General features: G+C 38.5%; 1 protein-coding gene across 14 annotated transcripts in view; it reads right to left on the bottom strand.

The window, feature by feature from the left end:
- The window catches only part of LOC124378720 (RIMS-binding protein 2-like), a 113,750-nt gene that overhangs the window by 24,552 nt on the left and 68,935 nt on the right, over positions 1-20,263 (bottom strand). For 8 of the 14 annotated variants that reach the window (XR_006924291.1, XM_046838461.1, XM_046838460.1 and 5 more), the window contains exons 8-25: positions 18,991-19,074; positions 18,400-18,489; positions 18,101-18,223; positions 17,251-17,355; positions 16,736-16,786; positions 14,352-14,384; positions 11,189-11,366; positions 10,275-10,352; positions 8,102-8,316; positions 6,904-7,007; positions 6,617-6,726; positions 4,838-5,665; positions 4,588-4,739; positions 4,003-4,485; positions 3,534-3,926; positions 2,321-2,479; positions 1,322-2,041; positions 498-591 (exon numbers count right to left, since the gene is read on the bottom strand). Coding sequence is in view for 13 of the 14 variants with exons in the window: in XM_046838461.1 (XP_046694417.1) it covers positions 498-591; positions 1,322-2,041; positions 2,321-2,479; positions 3,534-3,926; positions 4,003-4,485; positions 4,588-4,739; positions 4,838-5,665; positions 6,617-6,726; positions 6,904-7,007; positions 8,102-8,316; positions 10,275-10,352; positions 11,189-11,366; positions 14,352-14,384; positions 16,736-16,786; positions 17,251-17,355; positions 18,101-18,223; positions 18,400-18,489; positions 18,991-19,074 (4,000 nt within the window). In the remaining variant the exon portion in view is untranslated. Of the gene's footprint in view, positions 1-497; positions 592-1,321; positions 2,042-2,320; positions 2,480-3,533; positions 3,927-4,002; positions 4,486-4,587; positions 4,740-4,837; positions 5,666-6,616; positions 6,727-6,903; positions 7,008-8,101; positions 8,317-10,274; positions 10,353-11,188; positions 11,367-13,835; positions 13,857-14,351; positions 14,385-16,735; positions 16,787-17,250; positions 17,356-18,100; positions 18,224-18,399; positions 18,490-18,990; positions 19,075-20,263 lie in introns of all 14 variants that reach the window. The other 6 variants (XM_046838456.1, XM_046838465.1, XM_046838454.1 and 3 more) reach the window with 5 other exon arrangements.

The following is a 20,263-nucleotide window of genomic DNA, read 5'->3' as shown; positions in this document are numbered from 1 at the left end:
TATGTAGAGAGGGCCTATACACAGGCTAAAACCAATTTTTCCACCCAACTTATTATTTTAAAGTATGTAAATCGTGGTTGAGTCTATATCTATTGTGTTTGACCAATTATCTTCTAGATATCTGTTTCAACCCAGAAAAACAGGCAGGGATGCGAAATGTGGACAGATAATGCATGTTATATGGTGCAACAAATAGCAAAAATGATCTGACTGATCATTAATATCATTAAAATATGGCATGCACACTCTTATTATACATGATCTTACAAAATAGCACTTGGTATAATTTTAATTTATTAAATGTTTAGTTTTGTCAATGTAGTTTTTTTTATTCTTTTTGTTTCTTAATGTCATTTATCATAGCCAAGAGTTGTCTTATATAAAAAAGCCACACTAACCAATCAAGCACAAGGGTCTATTTCAATCCGGGATCTAAATCTTTAACAATCAGCACATTTAAAGGACAGAAGCGGTAAGGAGGTTTGTGAATATCTTACCTCTAGGCAATTTGGTCTCCGATCGATTACATTTTGGAGAGATGTCTCTGGGGCCACACCAAGCCGTTCCTGCGTCTGCAAGACCAGCAGCCTTCTGAAGCAAGCCACACACACAAACATAAAGTAAGTACTTGACACAGGAAAACTACACACTGTTGCACATAAAGTACATGCCAGACACACATCCACGTGCCTACATATACACAATGGCAGGCTGTCTTACACACTGTCTTCAAGCACAACAAAAGCAGCAGCTAGGGGTTTGTTCTGACTGCAGACACATGCAGGCCCACACAGCCTTCATGACCGGGTGAAGGGATGGTAATACATCCATCAGGTTCGATAACCAAACCACCTCAACAAAAACTCAATGTCTGAGGCTTTGAAAGACATAAAGTTTCATGTTGAAATTCCTTGGGAAGACAAGAGGGACAAGGACACTACAACAGAGTAAAGCATATATAGGGGTCCAAACACTGGATTTCTCACTATATGGCTTTCTGCTCCAATTTTAGACATAAGACAGGCACACAGAGATCCCAGCTATAGACAATAATGACTATGGGATGAGAAAGAGGAAAAAGTATAGACCTAAACCTTTTGCATAGAAAGATCCATGATGTAATGTGTGTACTGATATAGTGAGAGTCTAAGGACAGTCTAAGAAAATCAAGGATGCAGAGAAAATCTACTTAAAATAGTAAGGGCTGCCTTAAGGATGAGGGTTTGCCATCATTTTGGGGTGCAAAAGGTTTTGTCCATCTCCATTAAGGTGGGATAGTTCCAAGGGGTGGTACATTTGCAGGACAAGTGATGCAACACACCCATTTGTGGTGACTGGGTGCCACGACGTTAAGTGTATCTTGTTTGGACTGTTGCAGTGACGAGGTGTGGTGGTAATCATTGTTTCCACCCTCCACCCACCACTCTGAGCTCATCTGCTCCACCACAACTTCTTCAGGGTCAAACTGCGATGACTCTTCATCGTTATCTGTCCCGTACTCCACGTCTATCTCCACAGCAGGTGTCTTAACATGGCGAACTGTTGTGCTGAGCATGTATGGCCCTTGTGCTGTCACCCTTTTGGTGGAAAGGTTGGAGGTCATTTGGCTCCGAAGTAGGGCTTCTCTCCGAAGTCTGTCCCTTTCACGCTGTACCCGATGCGAACGTCGTGGGGTCATTTCTTTGTTGCATAGACCCACATACGGGCTGCTTTCTAAATCAATATCCACCTCCTCATCGTCCTCGTAGTTGGTGGTGTCCTCTGTGTCGACGTAATTCGGTTCAGGTCGAGACCGGACCTGCGTGGTCCCTCTTGTAATTTTTAATTTGTCTCCACATGGATTACATTTTCCAGAAGCAGGCTGGCGCAGAAGGCGCCCTTTGACTGGAGATTGCCTCGAGTAAGGCTCTGATTCGCTATTGTCCTCTTCCTCAGTCACCTCAGGTATACTGAAGAGCTGTTTATTAGAAAAAACCTGGGGATGAAGTTTCAGGATCTTCTCCAAGACCTCCTCATCACTGTCAACCTCCCATCCCTCTGCCTGAGGAACAGGTCCACAGCCAAATACAATCAGAGATGTAGCGGTTACATGTTTGAGTTTGAGTGTGCAGGTCACACACAGAAACACAAGCAGGAAAAGTCGGCATTGGAGAATGTTAGAGAAAAAATATAGACAAAAGGAAAACAGAAAGATAATTAGAGAAGCCAAATGGAAAGAAAATAAAGCTACGCATTTGTAAAAGCTACGTAACCGCATATTGCAACTCACATTAAGAACATTAAATGAGAATAAACATGCATCTTTGTCATTTTTGCTTACCTTGCCCGAACTTCCAGAATTGTAATTCTTGGGTGTTACATCAGCGGCAGACTCAGAATACAGATCTTCTTCCTCCTCTTCCAGGATATCGGACAGGTCTGAACGGCTACTCTCCACATGATAGTCAGGCGGAGGGTCCATCAGACCTCCTGCATAAATCTGCACCATCCCAGTAAATAACAAATACAATTCAATTTTATTAGACATTTATTCCTTATAAACCAGATCTAGAATATTCAGATATACAATCCAAGATATACAAAATCCAGATGTACAACTTCAATTCCAAAAAAGTTGGGACAATGTGTAAAATGTAAATAAAAACAGAATGCAGTGATTTGCAACTATTAAAAACTTAATTATTGTTCACAATAGAACACAGAAAACATATCAAATGTTTAAACTGAGGAAATGTACCAATTGTGGAACATCAGGCGGCACTGCATTTAAAACGGTCATGATGTAATGGAAATCAATAAATAGGCTCATTAACACCTCCAAAAAAATCATTGTCTGTGAACACAGTTTGCAATGTCATCCACAAATACTGGTTAAATATTATATATTATATACCAGTAGCATGACTTTGCAGTAGAAAAGCCCAGTTTGAAAACATTTGGCGCATCATAGAACGGAAAATACAACAAGGACACCCAGAACTGATCAGCAGCTAGAATCCTGTTTCAGACAGTATATGGGACAACATTTCTCTCCCTAAACCTCAGCAACTGGTCTTCTCAAATTCTCAGATGTATACTGACAGAAGATGTAATGCTACACACTGGTCATGTCCCAACTTTTTATGAGACCTTTTGCAGCCATTAAATTCAAAATGATCTTTATTTTCTCCATAAAATGATATATATATTCTCACTTTGATATGTTTTTTATATTTTATTTTGAATAGAAAATATGTTTATAAGATTTGCAAATCATTACCTTCAGTTTTAATTTATATTTTACACAGTGCCAACTTTTTTGGAACTGGAGATATCAGTTATCAGATAACATATCCATAGTAAACATGCCAGAGGCATTGGTAGCAAGGAAAATCTACCTGAAATGGCCATAAAAAAGACTTGATACACATATATTTTACTTTACAGTACAGTCTAAAAAAAATGTATCACAGAAACTAGTGTTAAAAGTTATATAATGTTATCATAGCAGTGCAAAATGATATGGTTAGCTGAAGATTTGCTCTTCATCAAACCTTTGTTCTGGGCACAGGTTCAGGTTGCAGGAACTCTTCGATGGATACCAGGCGAGTATTCTCCCGGTCACCTTCCGGCTCTGACTCTATGGGTAAGGGGTGAGGTGGCCGCAGGGGATGTGTATCAGGTGTGTCAAGCAGATCAGTCTCTGGGGCCATGACTTTGGGCACACTGGGCATGGATGATGACTTGTGTGGCAAGGGGTCATCCAGGAAATCAGTAACCGAAGTAAGGGAACGTTGTGGCCCTGGGCTCCTGGGCTCTCTGCTAGGCTCTGGAGTTGTTATAAGTGTTACACTGGGCTGTGCTGATCCCAGGGCACTGGATGTGGGAATGGGTATTGGGACTGCCACAGGAGAGGGGATAACTTTTGGTGAAGATACAGTTTCCTGCTGATAGAGAAAACAATTGAAAACATAAAGAACTATATAAATGTAAAAAAGAAACATCACTGCACTTTTCACCCACCTGTAGGTTGGCACTGGCACAAGGAGGTGATGGTGACTGCTGCAAAGCCACAGCTGGATTCGCCCATGCCTCTACATATGAGGCAGTGGGCAGAGGGGCATCATTGGTGGCAGCTTTGGGTGTGTTGGCATAAACATCCCTGATGGGAGAAGCATCTTGAACAGGACTTGCACCTAGTACAGAGCTCAGTGGCATTGTGGGTGTTTTGGCAGCAGACAGAGAGGTGGCACAGACACTGGGCTCCTTGTTGGTGGCACTGGTGGTTAGGACACTAGTGTGGGTTGGCACAAGTTGGCAGGGAGGCATGGAGGCACCCGCCATGATGGCAGGAAGCTTGGCAGGCACATTCACGGGTGTCGAGTCTGCCGACTCACCATGAGGAGACATGGTGCGCACAGTAAGCTCGTGGGCTGTTTGAAGCATTTCGATCTGTGAAGGACCAATCAGAGCGCTGCCCGCTGTGGGTGAGGACACCTCCAACACCTACAAGTAGGACAAAAAGTGTGCAAAAACGTAACAATGTACAAATGTAAGCAATTTTTATTATCTTATTTATAAGTCATGTACGTTTAAAATTGCAATCACCTTTTTTTTGTCAGCATAAATGGTGTAGCCGGTGACACGGACTCCGTTGGAAGTTCCAGCAGCATCTATAGTGACAGGGAGCCAGCTGATCTGAGCAATCCCTGGGGTAGGCCCCTGTTCCAGCTGCACATCCAGAGGAGCATCAGGAGGACCTTGATTGTTAAAAGTCAGTGTGAAGACACAAGTTAATAAGACGGAGCCTGCAGATTGTACTATTTGTTTATCCCATCTCGCTAGTCCTGTGCCTTACCTGCGGTAAGTGTGGTAAAGGAAGTAACAGCACACTTGTGTTCCCTTCGCTCTAACGGCAGCTGTGCCTCCACCTCCACACGGTAGTGCAGACCAGGTATAAGGTCACCAAGGCGCAGTGAATATCTGCCAGCTTGCACCAGCTCACGCAGCTCACCATTCAAAGAGACGGTATGTGCATAAATGCTGTTGCTAGGCAACCAGGTGAGACGAGCTGAAGTGGCCATGATACGATCTACCCGCAGCTTGGTGGGTGCCGCGCACACATCCTTTCCTACCAGCATACAGCAACGCAAGGGGTCAGAGCTACCATGCTCCGTCACGCTCTGCACAGCCACACGTTGAATCTTATGGCTCGTATCCATCCTCTCTAACACGGCCTTGGTTGGGTTTCCCGTAGGCACACTGAGGCGCAGTTCTTGGTCTACGTAGACGTTGTAGCTTCGAACTGTGACTCTTCCCGTGGGTGCCTCCCAGCCCAACACTATGCTCTTAGCTAACTGTTTGATTAGAGTCAGCTTGTGAGGATGAGGCACGATGTGAGCCTCTGTGTCATCCTCCAAGTCCAGATCCATGTCCAAACCATTCACAAGTTGCACAGTGCCTGGTTTGCTGATTTCATTGGTAGCTGAGGCCTCTGTCCTGTCTGTGATGCTGTGGCTTAAACGCACATGGTGTTGGTGCTGATGTGGTCTCTCTGAGGTGCTGTGAAAGCTGCTTTCCACGAAGGAGTTGTGGGAAAAGTCGGTGGCTTCATGTGCCTCATCGTCCGAGATGCGCTCCACAAAGTTGGATGGGACCAGGCCTCGACGGCCATCCATCAACTCTCCTGCAGCACATTATTATAGATGTAAACTTCATTAATGGGTTAATAATACAGGTAGCCCCCGACTTACGATGGAGATGCGTTCCAATGACCCCATCATAAAATATTGTAAATATAAAAAAAATCAAGTTATAGCTTAGGCTAACCAGGAGTCTTAAAGAATTGTGATCAATATGGTGTAATATACTGTAATTTGTTAATAATTTAATAAATTACAGTACATAATTCAGCAAAACATGTATAAACTTTACAGTATTTTTTGTATGTAGTAGCAGGCGCATGGTCGAGTGAATGAAGATGCTTCTTACTGCTGGATGAAGCGAGCAGTAAGATGCACATCTGCAGCTGGTGAGACTTATCAGTGTGCTCGGCTTTTAGTGTCCGGTGATGCCCATAAAAAGCACAGAGACCCAAGCAAAAATTGGGCATTGAAACACCAAAAACTTCTCGGTTCTTACATCGAGATAACTAAACTCTGTCGACCGCTGGTGAGAGTAAACCTTACTCTCTCACAAGGTGGTATCTTGGCAGCAATTCAACATATCGTACCGCATATATGCTTCAACGTTTGCCGGTGGCACGAATATTTTTATGTTTTTACAATTTTGTTGTATCGCGATCATCATAAAATAATTATTAGAAGAAACATCATAACTAAGGGACTACTTGTATTGACCTGCCAGCGCCAAGAGAAATAATGAAAATCTACTGGCAAAAAGACCACTAACATTAAATGGAAAGAATTGGGCGGAGCTTCAGTTAAATTCGTTAAATTCATTAAATTTGTTAAATTCGTAAAATTTTAGATTTTCATGTTGATCAATTCGGCTGCCATTTTGAATTGATGCAATTGGATCTCTACAGGTTTTGCATATTTTTGAAGGGATGCAAAAATCATAAAGGTCTGCGTAAACCATGATCTATACATATAAAAGACGAAAGAAGTAAAATTACCTTCATAGAAGCCATCATCGTCCATGTCTCCATACACATAGATGTATTCCCCTGCTGTCAAGGGCAGCTCTACCTCTGGATTATCATTTGGGCCATCATATGGGTTGTAGCTTCATTCGAGGTTTTAAAGCGGGTTATCATATGGGTTTAAGAAATCGAGATTAGAATTCATAAACAGTTCAAACCTAGTTTTATCAAGAAAATGAACAAAATTTGCTAGGGAAACACTAGAAAGTAGCACAAAGTCGCTCGTGTATATCATGCAACAGAAAGTAGGAAAAGGGTACCTGTAACGTGCAATAAAGACCTGGAGTTTAGCAGCTCGACTGGCTGGGAAGGGAATGGGTGATACATCGATGTCTAGCTCCTCAACCTCACTGGCAGTGTCCACCTAAAACAGACAAACGTGTAAGAAAATTTACTAGGATTTTAGATGTGGGTTCTTTGTTTAATCTGTACTTAATCTGACAAAAAAGAGAGTTAATTACATTATGCAAGCACTATCACGTCTTGCATAGGAGTGCTAGCAGTATAAGATTGCAGAGCAGGAACATGGTTATTTTGCTGATAAGACAGATAAACCTGAAAATTCTATATGCTATTGTCCAAAGTGTGGTGAATATTTCAATCGAAAAGGAAGAGTAAAAATAAGTATAACATAGTACTTACAGGTTAAGCCTTTATTTTTATAAACCTTTATCAGAAACAAAATCAAGGCTAATGGAAAAACATTTCCAGATAACTAACTTTATTATAACTACTAAAGAATTACTACAATACTACATACACTACAGAATTATTGGTCATTTTGCACAAGGTCCAGTTGAAAGCCACGCCCAATTTTTTTGGACTGGTTTCCACCAATGAACAATTACACATCATGAATAAAAGCTTTAACCTAGACTTTAGAGCAGAGTAGGAGCTAAATATTTCCCAATAATCTTCCAAAGTGAGAAACGGACATCAGCACAAAACAACCATGCAAACCAGTCCAGCTGTACATTTTCTACAGTATTAAACAGGAATTACTATCAAATATTAATGAAACCAATTTAAAAATGGAAGGCATATATCATGTGTTTGCTGTGACTGTGTATTCTAAAGGCAATGCTGACTCAGTGATTATGGCTCCATAATATTTAAGCCCTGGCACTCGCCAACTTCCACTGAAGGGCCCTTCTTCTTTAGTGGGACTGTTACAAATAAAGGCTATGCCTTCTTCAAATACCTGTAAAGAATGTATGTAATGTTTGAGTGAATGAATAAGAGAGGTGTGTATTTATGTATGACTTCAGTCAGTGTAGTAAACATTATAGCATTATTAATTGTTAATATTTGAGTCTTATAGCAACTCAATTCACTGTCCTTAGACCTCCATTGTAAATTTTAGCTTGGAGTCAAAATTCAAGATTATTCTTTGTATCAATAAACAAATATTCTGAACAGGTTGAAAAACACTGATCGTGTGCATGATGTATGGCTCACCTCGTGAGTTGGGCTGGCTTTGCGTGGGTTTGTGGCTGATTTTGGCGACAGGTGGATGTTTTCAGACTTTTGTGGAGATGTGCTCGAGGTGGAAGTGGAGGTGGATTTGGGGTTTAGGCTGGGCAGCTCGCGGTGTTTGGTGCCTGGTGAGCGCTCGGACTGGGACAGACCTGCTGAGTATGGCGTCGAGCCGGACCGAAGGACCGCAGCCAAATCTGTCCGGAAAATTATACAGAAAGGGGGAATGAAAAAGAGAAAAACAAGAGGGAACCAAAACGTAGGCTGGGGATGGGGGAATGGGGGAATTGTTACCACAGACGCCACACATTATCACAAACTGGCATGCCTTTTGTACAGAAAAAAAAAGTTTAAACAGAATATTGGTGAATGATGGCTACAGAAACTGGTGACGCTCCCTACATAGTGGATAACAATTCACATACTTTACTTGGCAATCATGCATTAAAAATTATTTTTAGTTTTACCAAGATTAAGGTATTGGCACCCTTTGTTATCATTGTAATTGGGCATGCAGCAAGTACGTCTTGTGTCCTACACTTTGTATAACCCTGTAAAAGGATTGACTGGCTGTGACTAAATGCTTTTCCTATATGAAAAGTTCACAGTTAAGCCAGCTAGTCATTTACTATGGCACATTTGCATGTGTGTGTGTGTGTGCGCGTGCGTGCGTGCGTGCGTGAGAGAGAGAGAGAGAAAGAGAGAGAGAACATGTGAGAGATATTGTGCACAAGTGTGAGAATGTTTAATGCATGTATAGATGTGTGCAAGAGATGGAAACGTGAAGAGAGACGTATGGCTTAAGCCTATAGCTGATTGCACACTCTTATGGGAGGCTCTTTCAACACATCAAGACAAGCACAAGTTAAAAGATCATTCAACCCATTTTATAGCCATTCTTTTCATCAGTTTATCCAAGAAAATGTGTCTCTCAATCTCATTAATTTCATTGATGATAAAAAATACATTTAGATTTTTACTGGACCCATAATTTCAGTGTCAAACTGCACGAGACTCCCTACTAAATCACAGATTAGTGCATTAATGGATTTGTGTTTAAGCTATAGTTAGCTATAAAAGCATTTACATTTCAAATAACTACAGATTCTGATTGGAACAATTAAACCATGTCAATAAGCGGTTGAAAGCTGTAGAAATCACTATATTTGCACCCGGGACAAACTACAAGTTACATAAGTAAACTGTCACCTGCTATTGTGAACGCAGGGTTAAAAACCGACGTTACACATCGTTTATTCAAAAGCCAACAACAGCCCAGACACCTGTTTAAGATATGCACACTATGACCATAGATTTAGTGATCGCATCTTTATTATTATTATTATTATTATTATTATTATTAATATTATGATGATCATAATATGACATGTAACACCACCGTTGTATTTTTGTCTGGTTAGCTGGTCATCATATTGCTGTTAAAAGATTTTAAATTGCAATTTCGCAAAAAAAAAAAAAAAAATATATATATATATATATATATATATATATATATATATATATATATATATATATATATATTATAAAATAAGTTAGCAGTACAACTTGTACAAGATAATATATAACAGACAAAACAGCCATTTTATTTCGTTAGGGTACAGGTCTATTTTTTTCTGACTGCTCTTTACTAAGTCTTCTTCTAGTAAATCGGTTAAAAAAGATGGGCGCAATGCTTAGTTTAAAAACGTGGGTAGGGTGACCAATATTAAATACATCACCGTGTACTTATAGCCACATGCTTAAAGGTATGTGAGGAAAATAAAAATAGGCAACAACAGCGACTTGAAGCATGAATAGCAAAAGAACCAGTAAAGCCATCAGGGTTGAGTTGAGACGAAAATCCCGCATGCAGGTGTATGTTTTAAAGAAAGAAACAAAATGGCTAACTTTTGAAGCAAAGTTGAAACCAATTTAAGAGAAAAATCATTTTTGAGCTGCATTATATGAAATTGTACCCTTAACCGCAGCAAAAACAAATGCAAATCATAATCTATTATAAAAATAATGCAGAACCAAACTACAAATACAGCTAAAAAGCAGGCAGCCAGTGAGTTCATTCTCACTAAAACACTGTGTTTGGTTTGGTCATGCAGGAGTTACAGCCTCCTGATGAGAGAAACATGAACCCGAATACCCTGCTCAGAGACGTCACAGAGGGCCTCATTACCCTCCAGACTCCAGAAGGCGATGTCATCCCATGAGGCACTACAGCCTAGAGAGTAGAAGTGTGGGTAATGGACAAAATGAAAGAATAGAGAGAAGAAAGGAGGATAAGAAAGAGAGAGAGAAATAGCATGGCAGAATGTGCACACAGAAAACGGGCCACAGGAATCAACGAGTATTAGAAAAATGCGAATTTGGGGAATAATAATAAAAAAAAAAAATTATTATTACTGTTATTATGAACCCTTTAATCCCATCAGTAATAATGTTATCCTCTGATGTTTTTGAATTTGCGATTGGTCAGAAGGTGCTGAATTTTCTATAAGAGCAGCAAAGTCGTCCCAGCTGCGAGGCAAATTGCATACAATTTGCACTTGTTCTTAAACATTATCACTTTTATAGTAACACTATAATATAACAGCTTGCACAGAGACTTGTATGCATGTATGAATGAGCCACATAATCTAAAACTGATGTAATTTATAGCTGCTATACTGTAATTGATAAGATCTAACTTGTTGTGCTGATGTTCTAAAAAAATGTATTGTAAATATGGTACTGCAAATAGGTAAAAATTTATAAAAAACAGCTTTTTAATTCACAACAGCAAATCATATGAAATTCTATAAACAAAAACACCCTCTGGTTATTATTTTCTTGCAACAGCATGCCCTCTCATGTTATATATATATATATATATATATATATATATATATATATATATATATATATATATATACTACAGTAAAGTGAACATCAAAGTGAGGAACTATAAATATCATAAGATTTAATTGCAGTTTAATAGTAGTAGTGATATAAATGTAATATTTAAGTGTAAAGTACCATGATACTATGAGCAGCAGTGCTGTGTGTGAACTAGTTTACCAGTGTCTGTGGGCAGACTGAGGCCGTTGGGAAGTTGTGTGAGGCTGGAGCACAGCAGTCCAGGAGCCGACAGGTCGATCTTAGAGGCCTGCTGTCGAAATTTGTCCAGCTCCTGAGAGAGAAGGCTGAACTGCTCGCTCTGACTGCGGCACTTCTGCTCCAGCTCCCGTACCTTCGCCTAATATTTTACACACACAGATTAATACTAAGATTCTTCTAAGGATTAATGTAAAGAGGAAATTCATGATAGATCATGATGGAGCTGATGGAGCTTTATGATATTAGCATATCAGAGCAGCTGATAGCAAAACAAGAATTTTTTAGTATATCTGACATTGGCAATATAGCAAAATCATCTACAACTTTATCTTATATTAATGGGAAGGCAAAAAACAAGATCCTTTCCATATTTTAGAAAGCTAGTAGGCTAGCTAACTGACTAGCTTGTATTGTTCTCAGTTTTCCATGAGGTTGCTTACGTATCTGAGGCTTGAGCTGCATTCTTATTTTAATTATTATCTCTTTTATTAACAGTAAAAATCTAACCAGATAAAATCCACTACAACAAAACAAACTATTAGAACAATAACATCAGATAGGATAGTTAGCTAGCATGTTTAGCACGCATATACAACATGGTGTCCTATAATATGGGTTGTGCTCCAAAAGTCACTAAAGTTTCTGCTTAATGTGGAACATGTGAATAAATTAAAACACTATTTCTGAAATTTTTGTGTCCAGGTCACAATTATTGAATTTAAAAGAAGAAGTGTATTTTTTATTCTGATATGCCAAGTTGCTACTTATGGGCCCTTAAGCAAGACTCTTAACCTTCTGTGATCCAGGGCGCTATCATATCGGTGGGATATGCGAAGAAAAGAATTTCACTGTGCTGTAATGTGCATGTGACAAAAAGTACCTTTTATTAAAAAATGTTTCTGAGTGAATATCAGGTGATCACTAGGATGTGAGAATAATGAACTGGCAGAAAGGTGTTCATTTCTGGGAAGTGATCAACTAAAACAACTTTTGGTAAGAAACAGAAACAGAGAAACAGGCAGAGAATTTTATCAAAACATTTCTCAGAGGTAGCAGGGAGAAAGAGGTAGAAAGATGAAGCGGGAAATAGGGAGAGGTTTGCAGCCATTTTGCCTTTTTTGCTGAGTATGTATTACAGGGACAGAGAAAAGAGCATGTATCTCAGACCAAGAGAAACTACAGCTAGTTTCACTTCCGGGACTGTGGTTCAGCTTCTTGGCAGACACCGAGCAAACAGGGCCTCATCACACTCGAACACACACAGACACACACACACACACACACACACACACACACACACACACACAAACACACACACAGAGTTCTAAAAAAACAGCCAGTTTCCTGTAAAATATCACAACTAAGTACGTGTCACTTAAAGTACAAAACCAGAGGAAAACTGTTTAACTGTGTAATGGAGAAAAAGACTAATCACAGATTTTATGTTAAAAAAAATCAAACTTGTATATGGGTATAGGCTTAAATATCATTACCTTTGAATGTACATACATTTATGTTTATCTGTGCTAACATCAAGCATACTTCTTTTAAATTTTATCAGCAAATGTATTTATGTACAATATAAATCCACATTTGATCAATAACACAGCTTTTCCTTTCATATTCTACATCCTAAGATTAAATTGTAATTTAGTACAAACTACATTATATAGTGAATGTACTTTGTAACATTTACTTTCTTATAATGTATTTTATTTCTTAAAATCTGCATGTGATCCTGCAAACAATTACAATAATTTTTTAATTAAAAAAAACCCTTTTTTCTATCTATTTGTAGTTGCATTTACTGTTGCAGAATGTCTGTGAAACTAGTTGGTTCCTGATATCACTTATACTATATAAGCTCAAAAATAAACACGCACTGTTTAAAAAAACAACAACAAAAAACATAAATAATAAATACATTGTGTGTATAATTTAGATAAACAAATTGTGTGTTGTCATGTTACTATGAACCTCACAATCGACAAGGTACTCGGTCCAGATAACTTTCCTGTGGTGGAAAACTTCTGCTTTACTTTCTGTTACAAAGAACTGACCATTGAATCTCCTTCCATAAAGAATATTTTTTTAATAAAAAAATGTTTCATAGTTAAATAACCAATTTATTACAGGTATCAAAATATTTGAGCATCCAAATGCACCTTTCTGTGTAGATTGTTACTATAGAAATGATAATTTATTACAATAAGTACAATAATGATAATTAATTTGGTTATTATTATTATTATTATTATTATTATTATTATTATCAGTAAAAATAATATCAGAGCTCAATTCATCAGGAGCTTCTGGCTGATTGGATTTAAGAGACTAATAAAGCTGTTTTTAAATAAAAAAATAAAAAATAAATGATAAATAGAATAAATAAAAAATAATAAATAAAAAAGTAACTTCACCTAGACTAGAAAAATTGTCATGAAAATTAATCGCAAATTATCTGTAAAATCTAGTGTGGTAATTGATGTTTGTGTGTGTTTGTGTGTTTTAAGGACAAACATACATGTATGCAATCACAACCATGACTAAGAAGCTGAGGTTTGGGTAGGCATTAGGCAAGAATGACAGAACTGCTTAGTATCAATACCTGCATGCAGTCCAATGTGTTCTGCTCAGCACACATCAGAAAGAGAGACAGAGAGAGGGAGAAAGAGAGAGAGAGAGAGAGAAAGGGAGAAAGATAGAGAGAGGAAGAGAAAGAGCTTCAGAATACTGTACGCATGCATGCATGAAAAGTCAAAGGTCAACCACATGATAGCTTATAGTTAGTACACACTGCAATCAGATTCCAGTACCTGTTGAACAATAAGTGTATGCACAGTATCTCTCAAAATCTCTCCAGAAGCCAGAAACTTGAGACTTGAATGATGACTTTTTGAGTCAAATATTGATGAATTACGGAGATGATTAACAGTCAGTCAACTGGGTCTATTTAAAAAGTCTATGCAAATTTAGAGAGAGAGAGAGAGCCCTCTGGAGGGGAGAGATACCACACTCACTCAGTCATTTAGTTTATAGTGTGAGAAAGATAAAGAGTGAGAGACAGAGAGAGAGAGAGAGAGAGAGAGAGAGAGAGAGAGAGTCAAAGAACGATGGAGTTTACCAGCTCTCTCAGCAATACAAACTGGATCAATGCCTACAAATGACACAAATTTAATTTAGACAATTGACAGTAACTCATTCCACATCATGCACACTCGCATTCCTGCATGGGGCATACTACACACACATACACACACAGTGTTTCCCCCAGAGGGGGAAAATTTGGTGGTTGTGCTAATATGAAAAAAAAAAAAGGCTCATGCAATGTGCATACAGTAACTATAGCAACAGATAAATGAACTGTGAATATGGTTACACATGAAATGTGATATTTATCTGCACATTCAGTACGTTAGATCTACTCATATAACAGCTCTCAGTACGTGAAATCTTGTAAACTATAACTCTAGTAGGTATTTCGCTTCTGTGTTTTACTTTTTTCAAAGAGCGCAGCTTAGAATTGTGATTATGGGCTATGCTGTATAACATGACTGTTATACAATACTTGTGTCTGTACTTTGTCTGATCAAGACTGATTTTAGCAATAAATGAATTACAAAACTTTTCATTTTGTGGACATATAATAAATGGACACAAGTATTGAGACACGTGAATTCCCAAGCCATATGTGGTTCTACCCCAAACCTTAATTGAATAGCATTTGGATGTGGTAAAATTACATTTTCCCTTGGTCTTCCCATGATGTGGAATCACTTGAACCAGGAGACCCGGACTTGTTCCAGCATGACAATTCCCCTGTGCACAAATAGTGCTACCTACAGTTTGTTTTAGTGGAAGATCTTGAGTGTCCTGCTATAGAGCTTTGACCTCAATCCTATTGAGCACCTTTGGGATAAATTGGAACACTGACTGCACCCCAGGCCTCCTTACCCTACATCAGTACCTCACCCCTTATGGCTAAATCAGCAAAAATCTCCACAAGCACACTCCAAAATCTAATAGAGTACCTTCTCAGAAGAGTGGAGGTTATTCTAACAGCAGATAGGGACTAAAGGTGGAATGGGATATTTAAAAAGCATATGCGAATCTTATACTCAGGTGTTTACAAACCTTTGTGCATATAGTGTATACTGTAAGTTTAATACAATTCTTTTCATATTAAAAGAAAAATAGTTTTTAGATGACCAGCTAAGAGAGATATCTGACGACAAACATACACATACTACACATAATACTACCACCATCATGCTTCACTGTTTTTTTATGAGCAATGTTAGGTTTGCCCGAAAGTAAAAAAGTAAAAGTAAAAAATGCATTTTGCTCTCATTATGTCAGGGAACCACCAGTCACGCCTCCCTCCATTTACCTGACCCCTTTATAAGGTCCCAATTCCCCTTCACTCACAGTCTGATCTACAGGTTACAACTATAGATCATTCCGGACTATCTACTGCTCTGTTCCCTGTGCTTCCATGCTCCTGGCTATGGTACTCAGTTAAGTGTACCATTTACTTCAGTCACATCTCAAACTCTCGTGTGTGTATATTTGGAAAATAAAGAACATTCTGTGTTACTCCAGGTTTCTGATGCTTGGTCTATCCGTGACACATTAAACCAGGGAACCTTCTTCTAATATAACTTGTGACAAACATCACACAGGATTATATAGAGCCCTCCTGCCTTTGCTCAATATCTAGACTACGGTTGTGCTGTGAGCACACATTTGCATTGTGGATCTCGACAATACCTCTTACTCCTGGTTTCTTTTCTCAGCTAATCACTGACTTATCTACACAACGACTGTAACATGTTTATCTGTCATAACCACTTTAGAGTCTCAGGATCTGAAGCCTAACACGAACACTGGACATGAGGTAGAACTGGAAAACTGCTACCACAGAATTAATCTTGTGATACTTCTTTTTTTTATTTACATCAGTGATATGATGTAAAAATTTTTATATAAATTTGTCATTAGGGTAAATTCTTATACATCTAAAAGCCAATTTTTGTTTTCTTCTAAAATTCTTCTAATTCATGAACTTTTTTTCCTCATGTCATGTGAGTTTTGAGAATTGTAGGGGAAACACTGTGTACAAAACTGTTCAATTAAACACACATTTATTCGAACAGCAAAAAAGCTAGGATTTTGAAGACACACACACACACACACACACACACACACACACACACACACACATACACACAGTACTACTAGATTAGAAACAGAGTGAGCAACACTGACAGATGGATGACAGTACCGGTGATCAATTATGCATTAAAAATGCACTAGTTGCATAAATTTCTCATGGAAAAAATTAATTGCACATAAGGAGAAAGAGCTCATCATTAACATCATTAACTCTATTGTCTGTCTACTGTAATACACGTAGAAAGAGACACAACCAGACTCTTTTTTTTTTTTTTTACGGGTAATCAGTGAGATGTGGAAAAAAAAACAGTGGTTTGATTTCTGAATTCTCACCTCAAGCATTTGCACAACGCCTTCATGCTCTCTCTTAGCAAATAACTGAGCCTGATGGAAGAGAGAGCACACAATTACAATGAAGAACAACATCTAACGAACATGGAGGTATAAAGAAAATGTGGTAAGATCTCAAAAATATCCAGGCAGATGATGAGTCAGGGTTAATGGTTAGGAGTCTAGTCATGAAGGCTGTTTACCTTCAGACAGCTCACACCTGATTCGCTCAGCCATTTGATTTGACATTATCTGAACTAAATTGCATGTGGTCCAAATCTGATACATTTCTGCCTGAATCCAGAATCCAACAAAATATATATATATAGCTTTTAATATATTTGGGTTTCTAGTTTCTGTACTAAATACACTCAGAATGACAAGAGAGCAAAGCTGACTGCAATCTGAACTAACAATTCACATTTGGTCCAACGCAAAACGTGCTGGATTTAAGAAATGAATCGGAATTGATTATCATTTTTTTTATGTTCTGAGGTGTAGAATATTTCACAACAGACCCGCTGAAGTCGTTTGATTTCATCCTGTTTGAACTTGAGGATTGCCAGTGCCTGCTCATGCTCTAGTTCCAGCTGCTGCCTGCGCTCTGCGACCTCTCGCATATGCTGCACACACACATACAAAAAATCAACGATAAAGAGTACTGCATTACGCCAGACTAACTTTTAAAACTGAGTCAAGCCAACACTTAAAAACACAGTTATATCTGTATATGGTTTTATATATGTACAACGCACAATGGTCTATCTGGTAATTGATTTCGATTGGTGAAAGTGTGTGTTCAAACAGTTGAAAGCACTAGTAGTTCCAGCAAGTTCAATCACTGTTTTATATTCATGTGCTGCCTTATAAACCATAACCATTTTTGTGACCATAATAACAGATGCATACAGCATGAGACAACTATCAACTATAGTAAACATTTCCTAATGACCTTACTGAGCTAAATAGATGATTTCTAAGCCGAAATTTCGATATATATGACAAACTAGATAAATAACGTTAAAACAAGAATTTTGATTAAACATGAAAATAAATTAACACCAAAAGTTTCATTATTAGTAGACACAAACGTATGTAATGTCATATTTCCTTAAATGATAAATATGTATATTGTGCCTTACACATCTTTATGTATGTATGTGTATATATATATATGTATGTATGTATATATATATATATATATATATATATATATATATATATATATATATATATATATATATATACATAGAAGCAGAAGTGTTATTCCATTAGACCTCTCAGAACATTTTATTTTATTGGATAAACAAATTATTAGAACAGGACTAGTGTCAGTCTGCCTAGGATTTGAATTCAACTCTGAAATACCTTTAGGACCTGCTCTAGGTTCTCCAGCTTGGCACGGAGTCTCTGGTTCTCCTCGAGAACTGAACTATAGCGAGCGCTCACTGTAGAGAGCTCCTCTCTCAGCTCCTCATTCTCGACCTGAGACTGGACGTTACAGAGAGAGAAAGAAAAGAGAGACACACACACACACACACACACACACACACACACACACACAGAAATAAGATGTCAAAAAACACGGCATGATGCTCAAACATTATACACAATTTCTAAGTTGTGGTTGTTAAGTTAGTTACACACACATTAGTCCTGCCACTGACCTGCTCAAGCAGCTGAGCCTTCCTCCTGAGGAGTTCGGTCTCCTCTGTTAAGCGCTCATTTTTGCTGCGCTCATCCTCAAGCTGGCTCTCCTGTACACACACACAATTCAACATAATCAACCTGCTATTGCTGAAGATTGGGATTCTGGGGGAATTGGTAGCTCAGTGTTTTAGCTGTTTGACTGCTGCTTGAAAGATCATGAGTTTAAATCCCAGCACCACTAAGCTGCCACTGCTGGGCCCTTGAGCAAGGTCCTCAATCCTCAACTACTCAGTTGTATAAAATGTCCAAAAGTGACCAAATGACCAAAAGTCGCTCTGTATAAGGGCGTCTGCCAAATAGCGTAAATGTAAGGTTTTTTCATTTTTCTTAAAACAAATCCCGTCTGTGCCCCAAACAGCATCAGTAGTTGCAATACAACTTAATAACAATGTGACATGAGAAAGTGAATTCTTTTGGAAATTTCTTTTAGAAGCAACTCATAGTGCAGCTTTTACAGTAGGTGGGTTTTTTAATACAGTTCACATCGTATATAAAGTAGAAATGGTTGATTCAAGCGTTGCTCCAGAATGCATATTGAATAAGCTCACCAAATCGAGACATCTCTTCTGCCTCTTCCTTACTTCATGCTCGAGACCTTCACATTCTTTTCTCTTCTTGCTCAACTCGCTTTCCTGTAAGGACCAGCAAAGAACCACAACATAACAGGCATTCAAATGAATAGAATCAAAACATATCATAAGCAAATGTTTTATAGTACAGCAATGAAAGAATGGCACTTTCATTTAGCAAAAAATGGCTGAACGATGTACGTTTTACATCTGCTATTGTTTTATGCTGCTGATTAAAATTATTTAAAAACCGGATCAATTGAAATGACTGACAGGTTCTGGTAATTCTGGTCTATGCCTAATTTCTACACTGACCTCTAACATGGAAAGAATTAGAACGATTAGCCCTGTTTAATTATCCTAATTGCAGCTTACACACTCTTGGTTAGACCAGGAACTGGACTCAATGGGAACAGTGGAAGAACAAGTGCTTACAGAGGGACCACAATTAATGATGAGAGTATGAGAGTTTGGAAAAATTTAAGCGAGACACTGATGATATAAAACAGCATTTGAGTGTAGCTGTCCCAGATTTGGGATTATATGACATAACCTTATCAGATGTGGACTGGAGGTGTGGGAAGACTTATTTGTATATTTGTGTCTACATCAGAACTATGGCAATGATGAAGTTTCTGCTTTTCCAACTTTCAGATGTAGAATGATGTTAAATATTAATACTGTACTCTCAACTTTAACACTGATTAATATCACGCTTACATTTTTTATCTGACCCACAAAATCTTTTCATTTTAGTACAGTATACCCTTATTGAGGGACAGCCCATGTAGGATGTTTTGGTGACAAGGTGAGGGAGGCGAGAATAAGATGATTTGGACATGTGCAGAGGAGGGACATGAGTTACATTGGTGGAAGTATTCTGAGGAAAAAGCCACCAGGTGGGAGGAAAAGAGGAAGGCCAAGGAGGAGGTTTATGGATGTGGTGAGGGAAGACATGCGGGTAGTTGGTGTGAAAGAGACGGATGTAGAGGACAGGGTGGTATGGAGACGGATGATTCGCTGTGGCGACCCCTAATGGGAGCAGCCGAAAGAAGAAGAATAATTCCAAAAACGTTTGGGCACTGTTTACCACTGTGTAGCGTCACGTCTTCTGTCCGTATATATATCTGGGAACTCAGGAGACCAGTTGCTGAAGTTTTTGGAGAGGAATTTTGTCCCATATGTGTCTGATACAGGATTCTAGCTGCTCAACTATTCGGGGTGTCCTTTGTTGTATTTTTTTGTTTCATGA

The sequence above is a fragment of the Silurus meridionalis genome, chromosome 25 (assembly GCF_014805685.1).
Source record: "Silurus meridionalis isolate SWU-2019-XX chromosome 25, ASM1480568v1, whole genome shotgun sequence".
NCBI classification, from domain to species: Eukaryota; Metazoa; Chordata; class Actinopteri; order Siluriformes; family Siluridae; genus Silurus; species Silurus meridionalis.
Note: the sequence above shows the minus strand (reverse complement) of the source record. Positions and strands in the feature narration are given on the sequence as shown.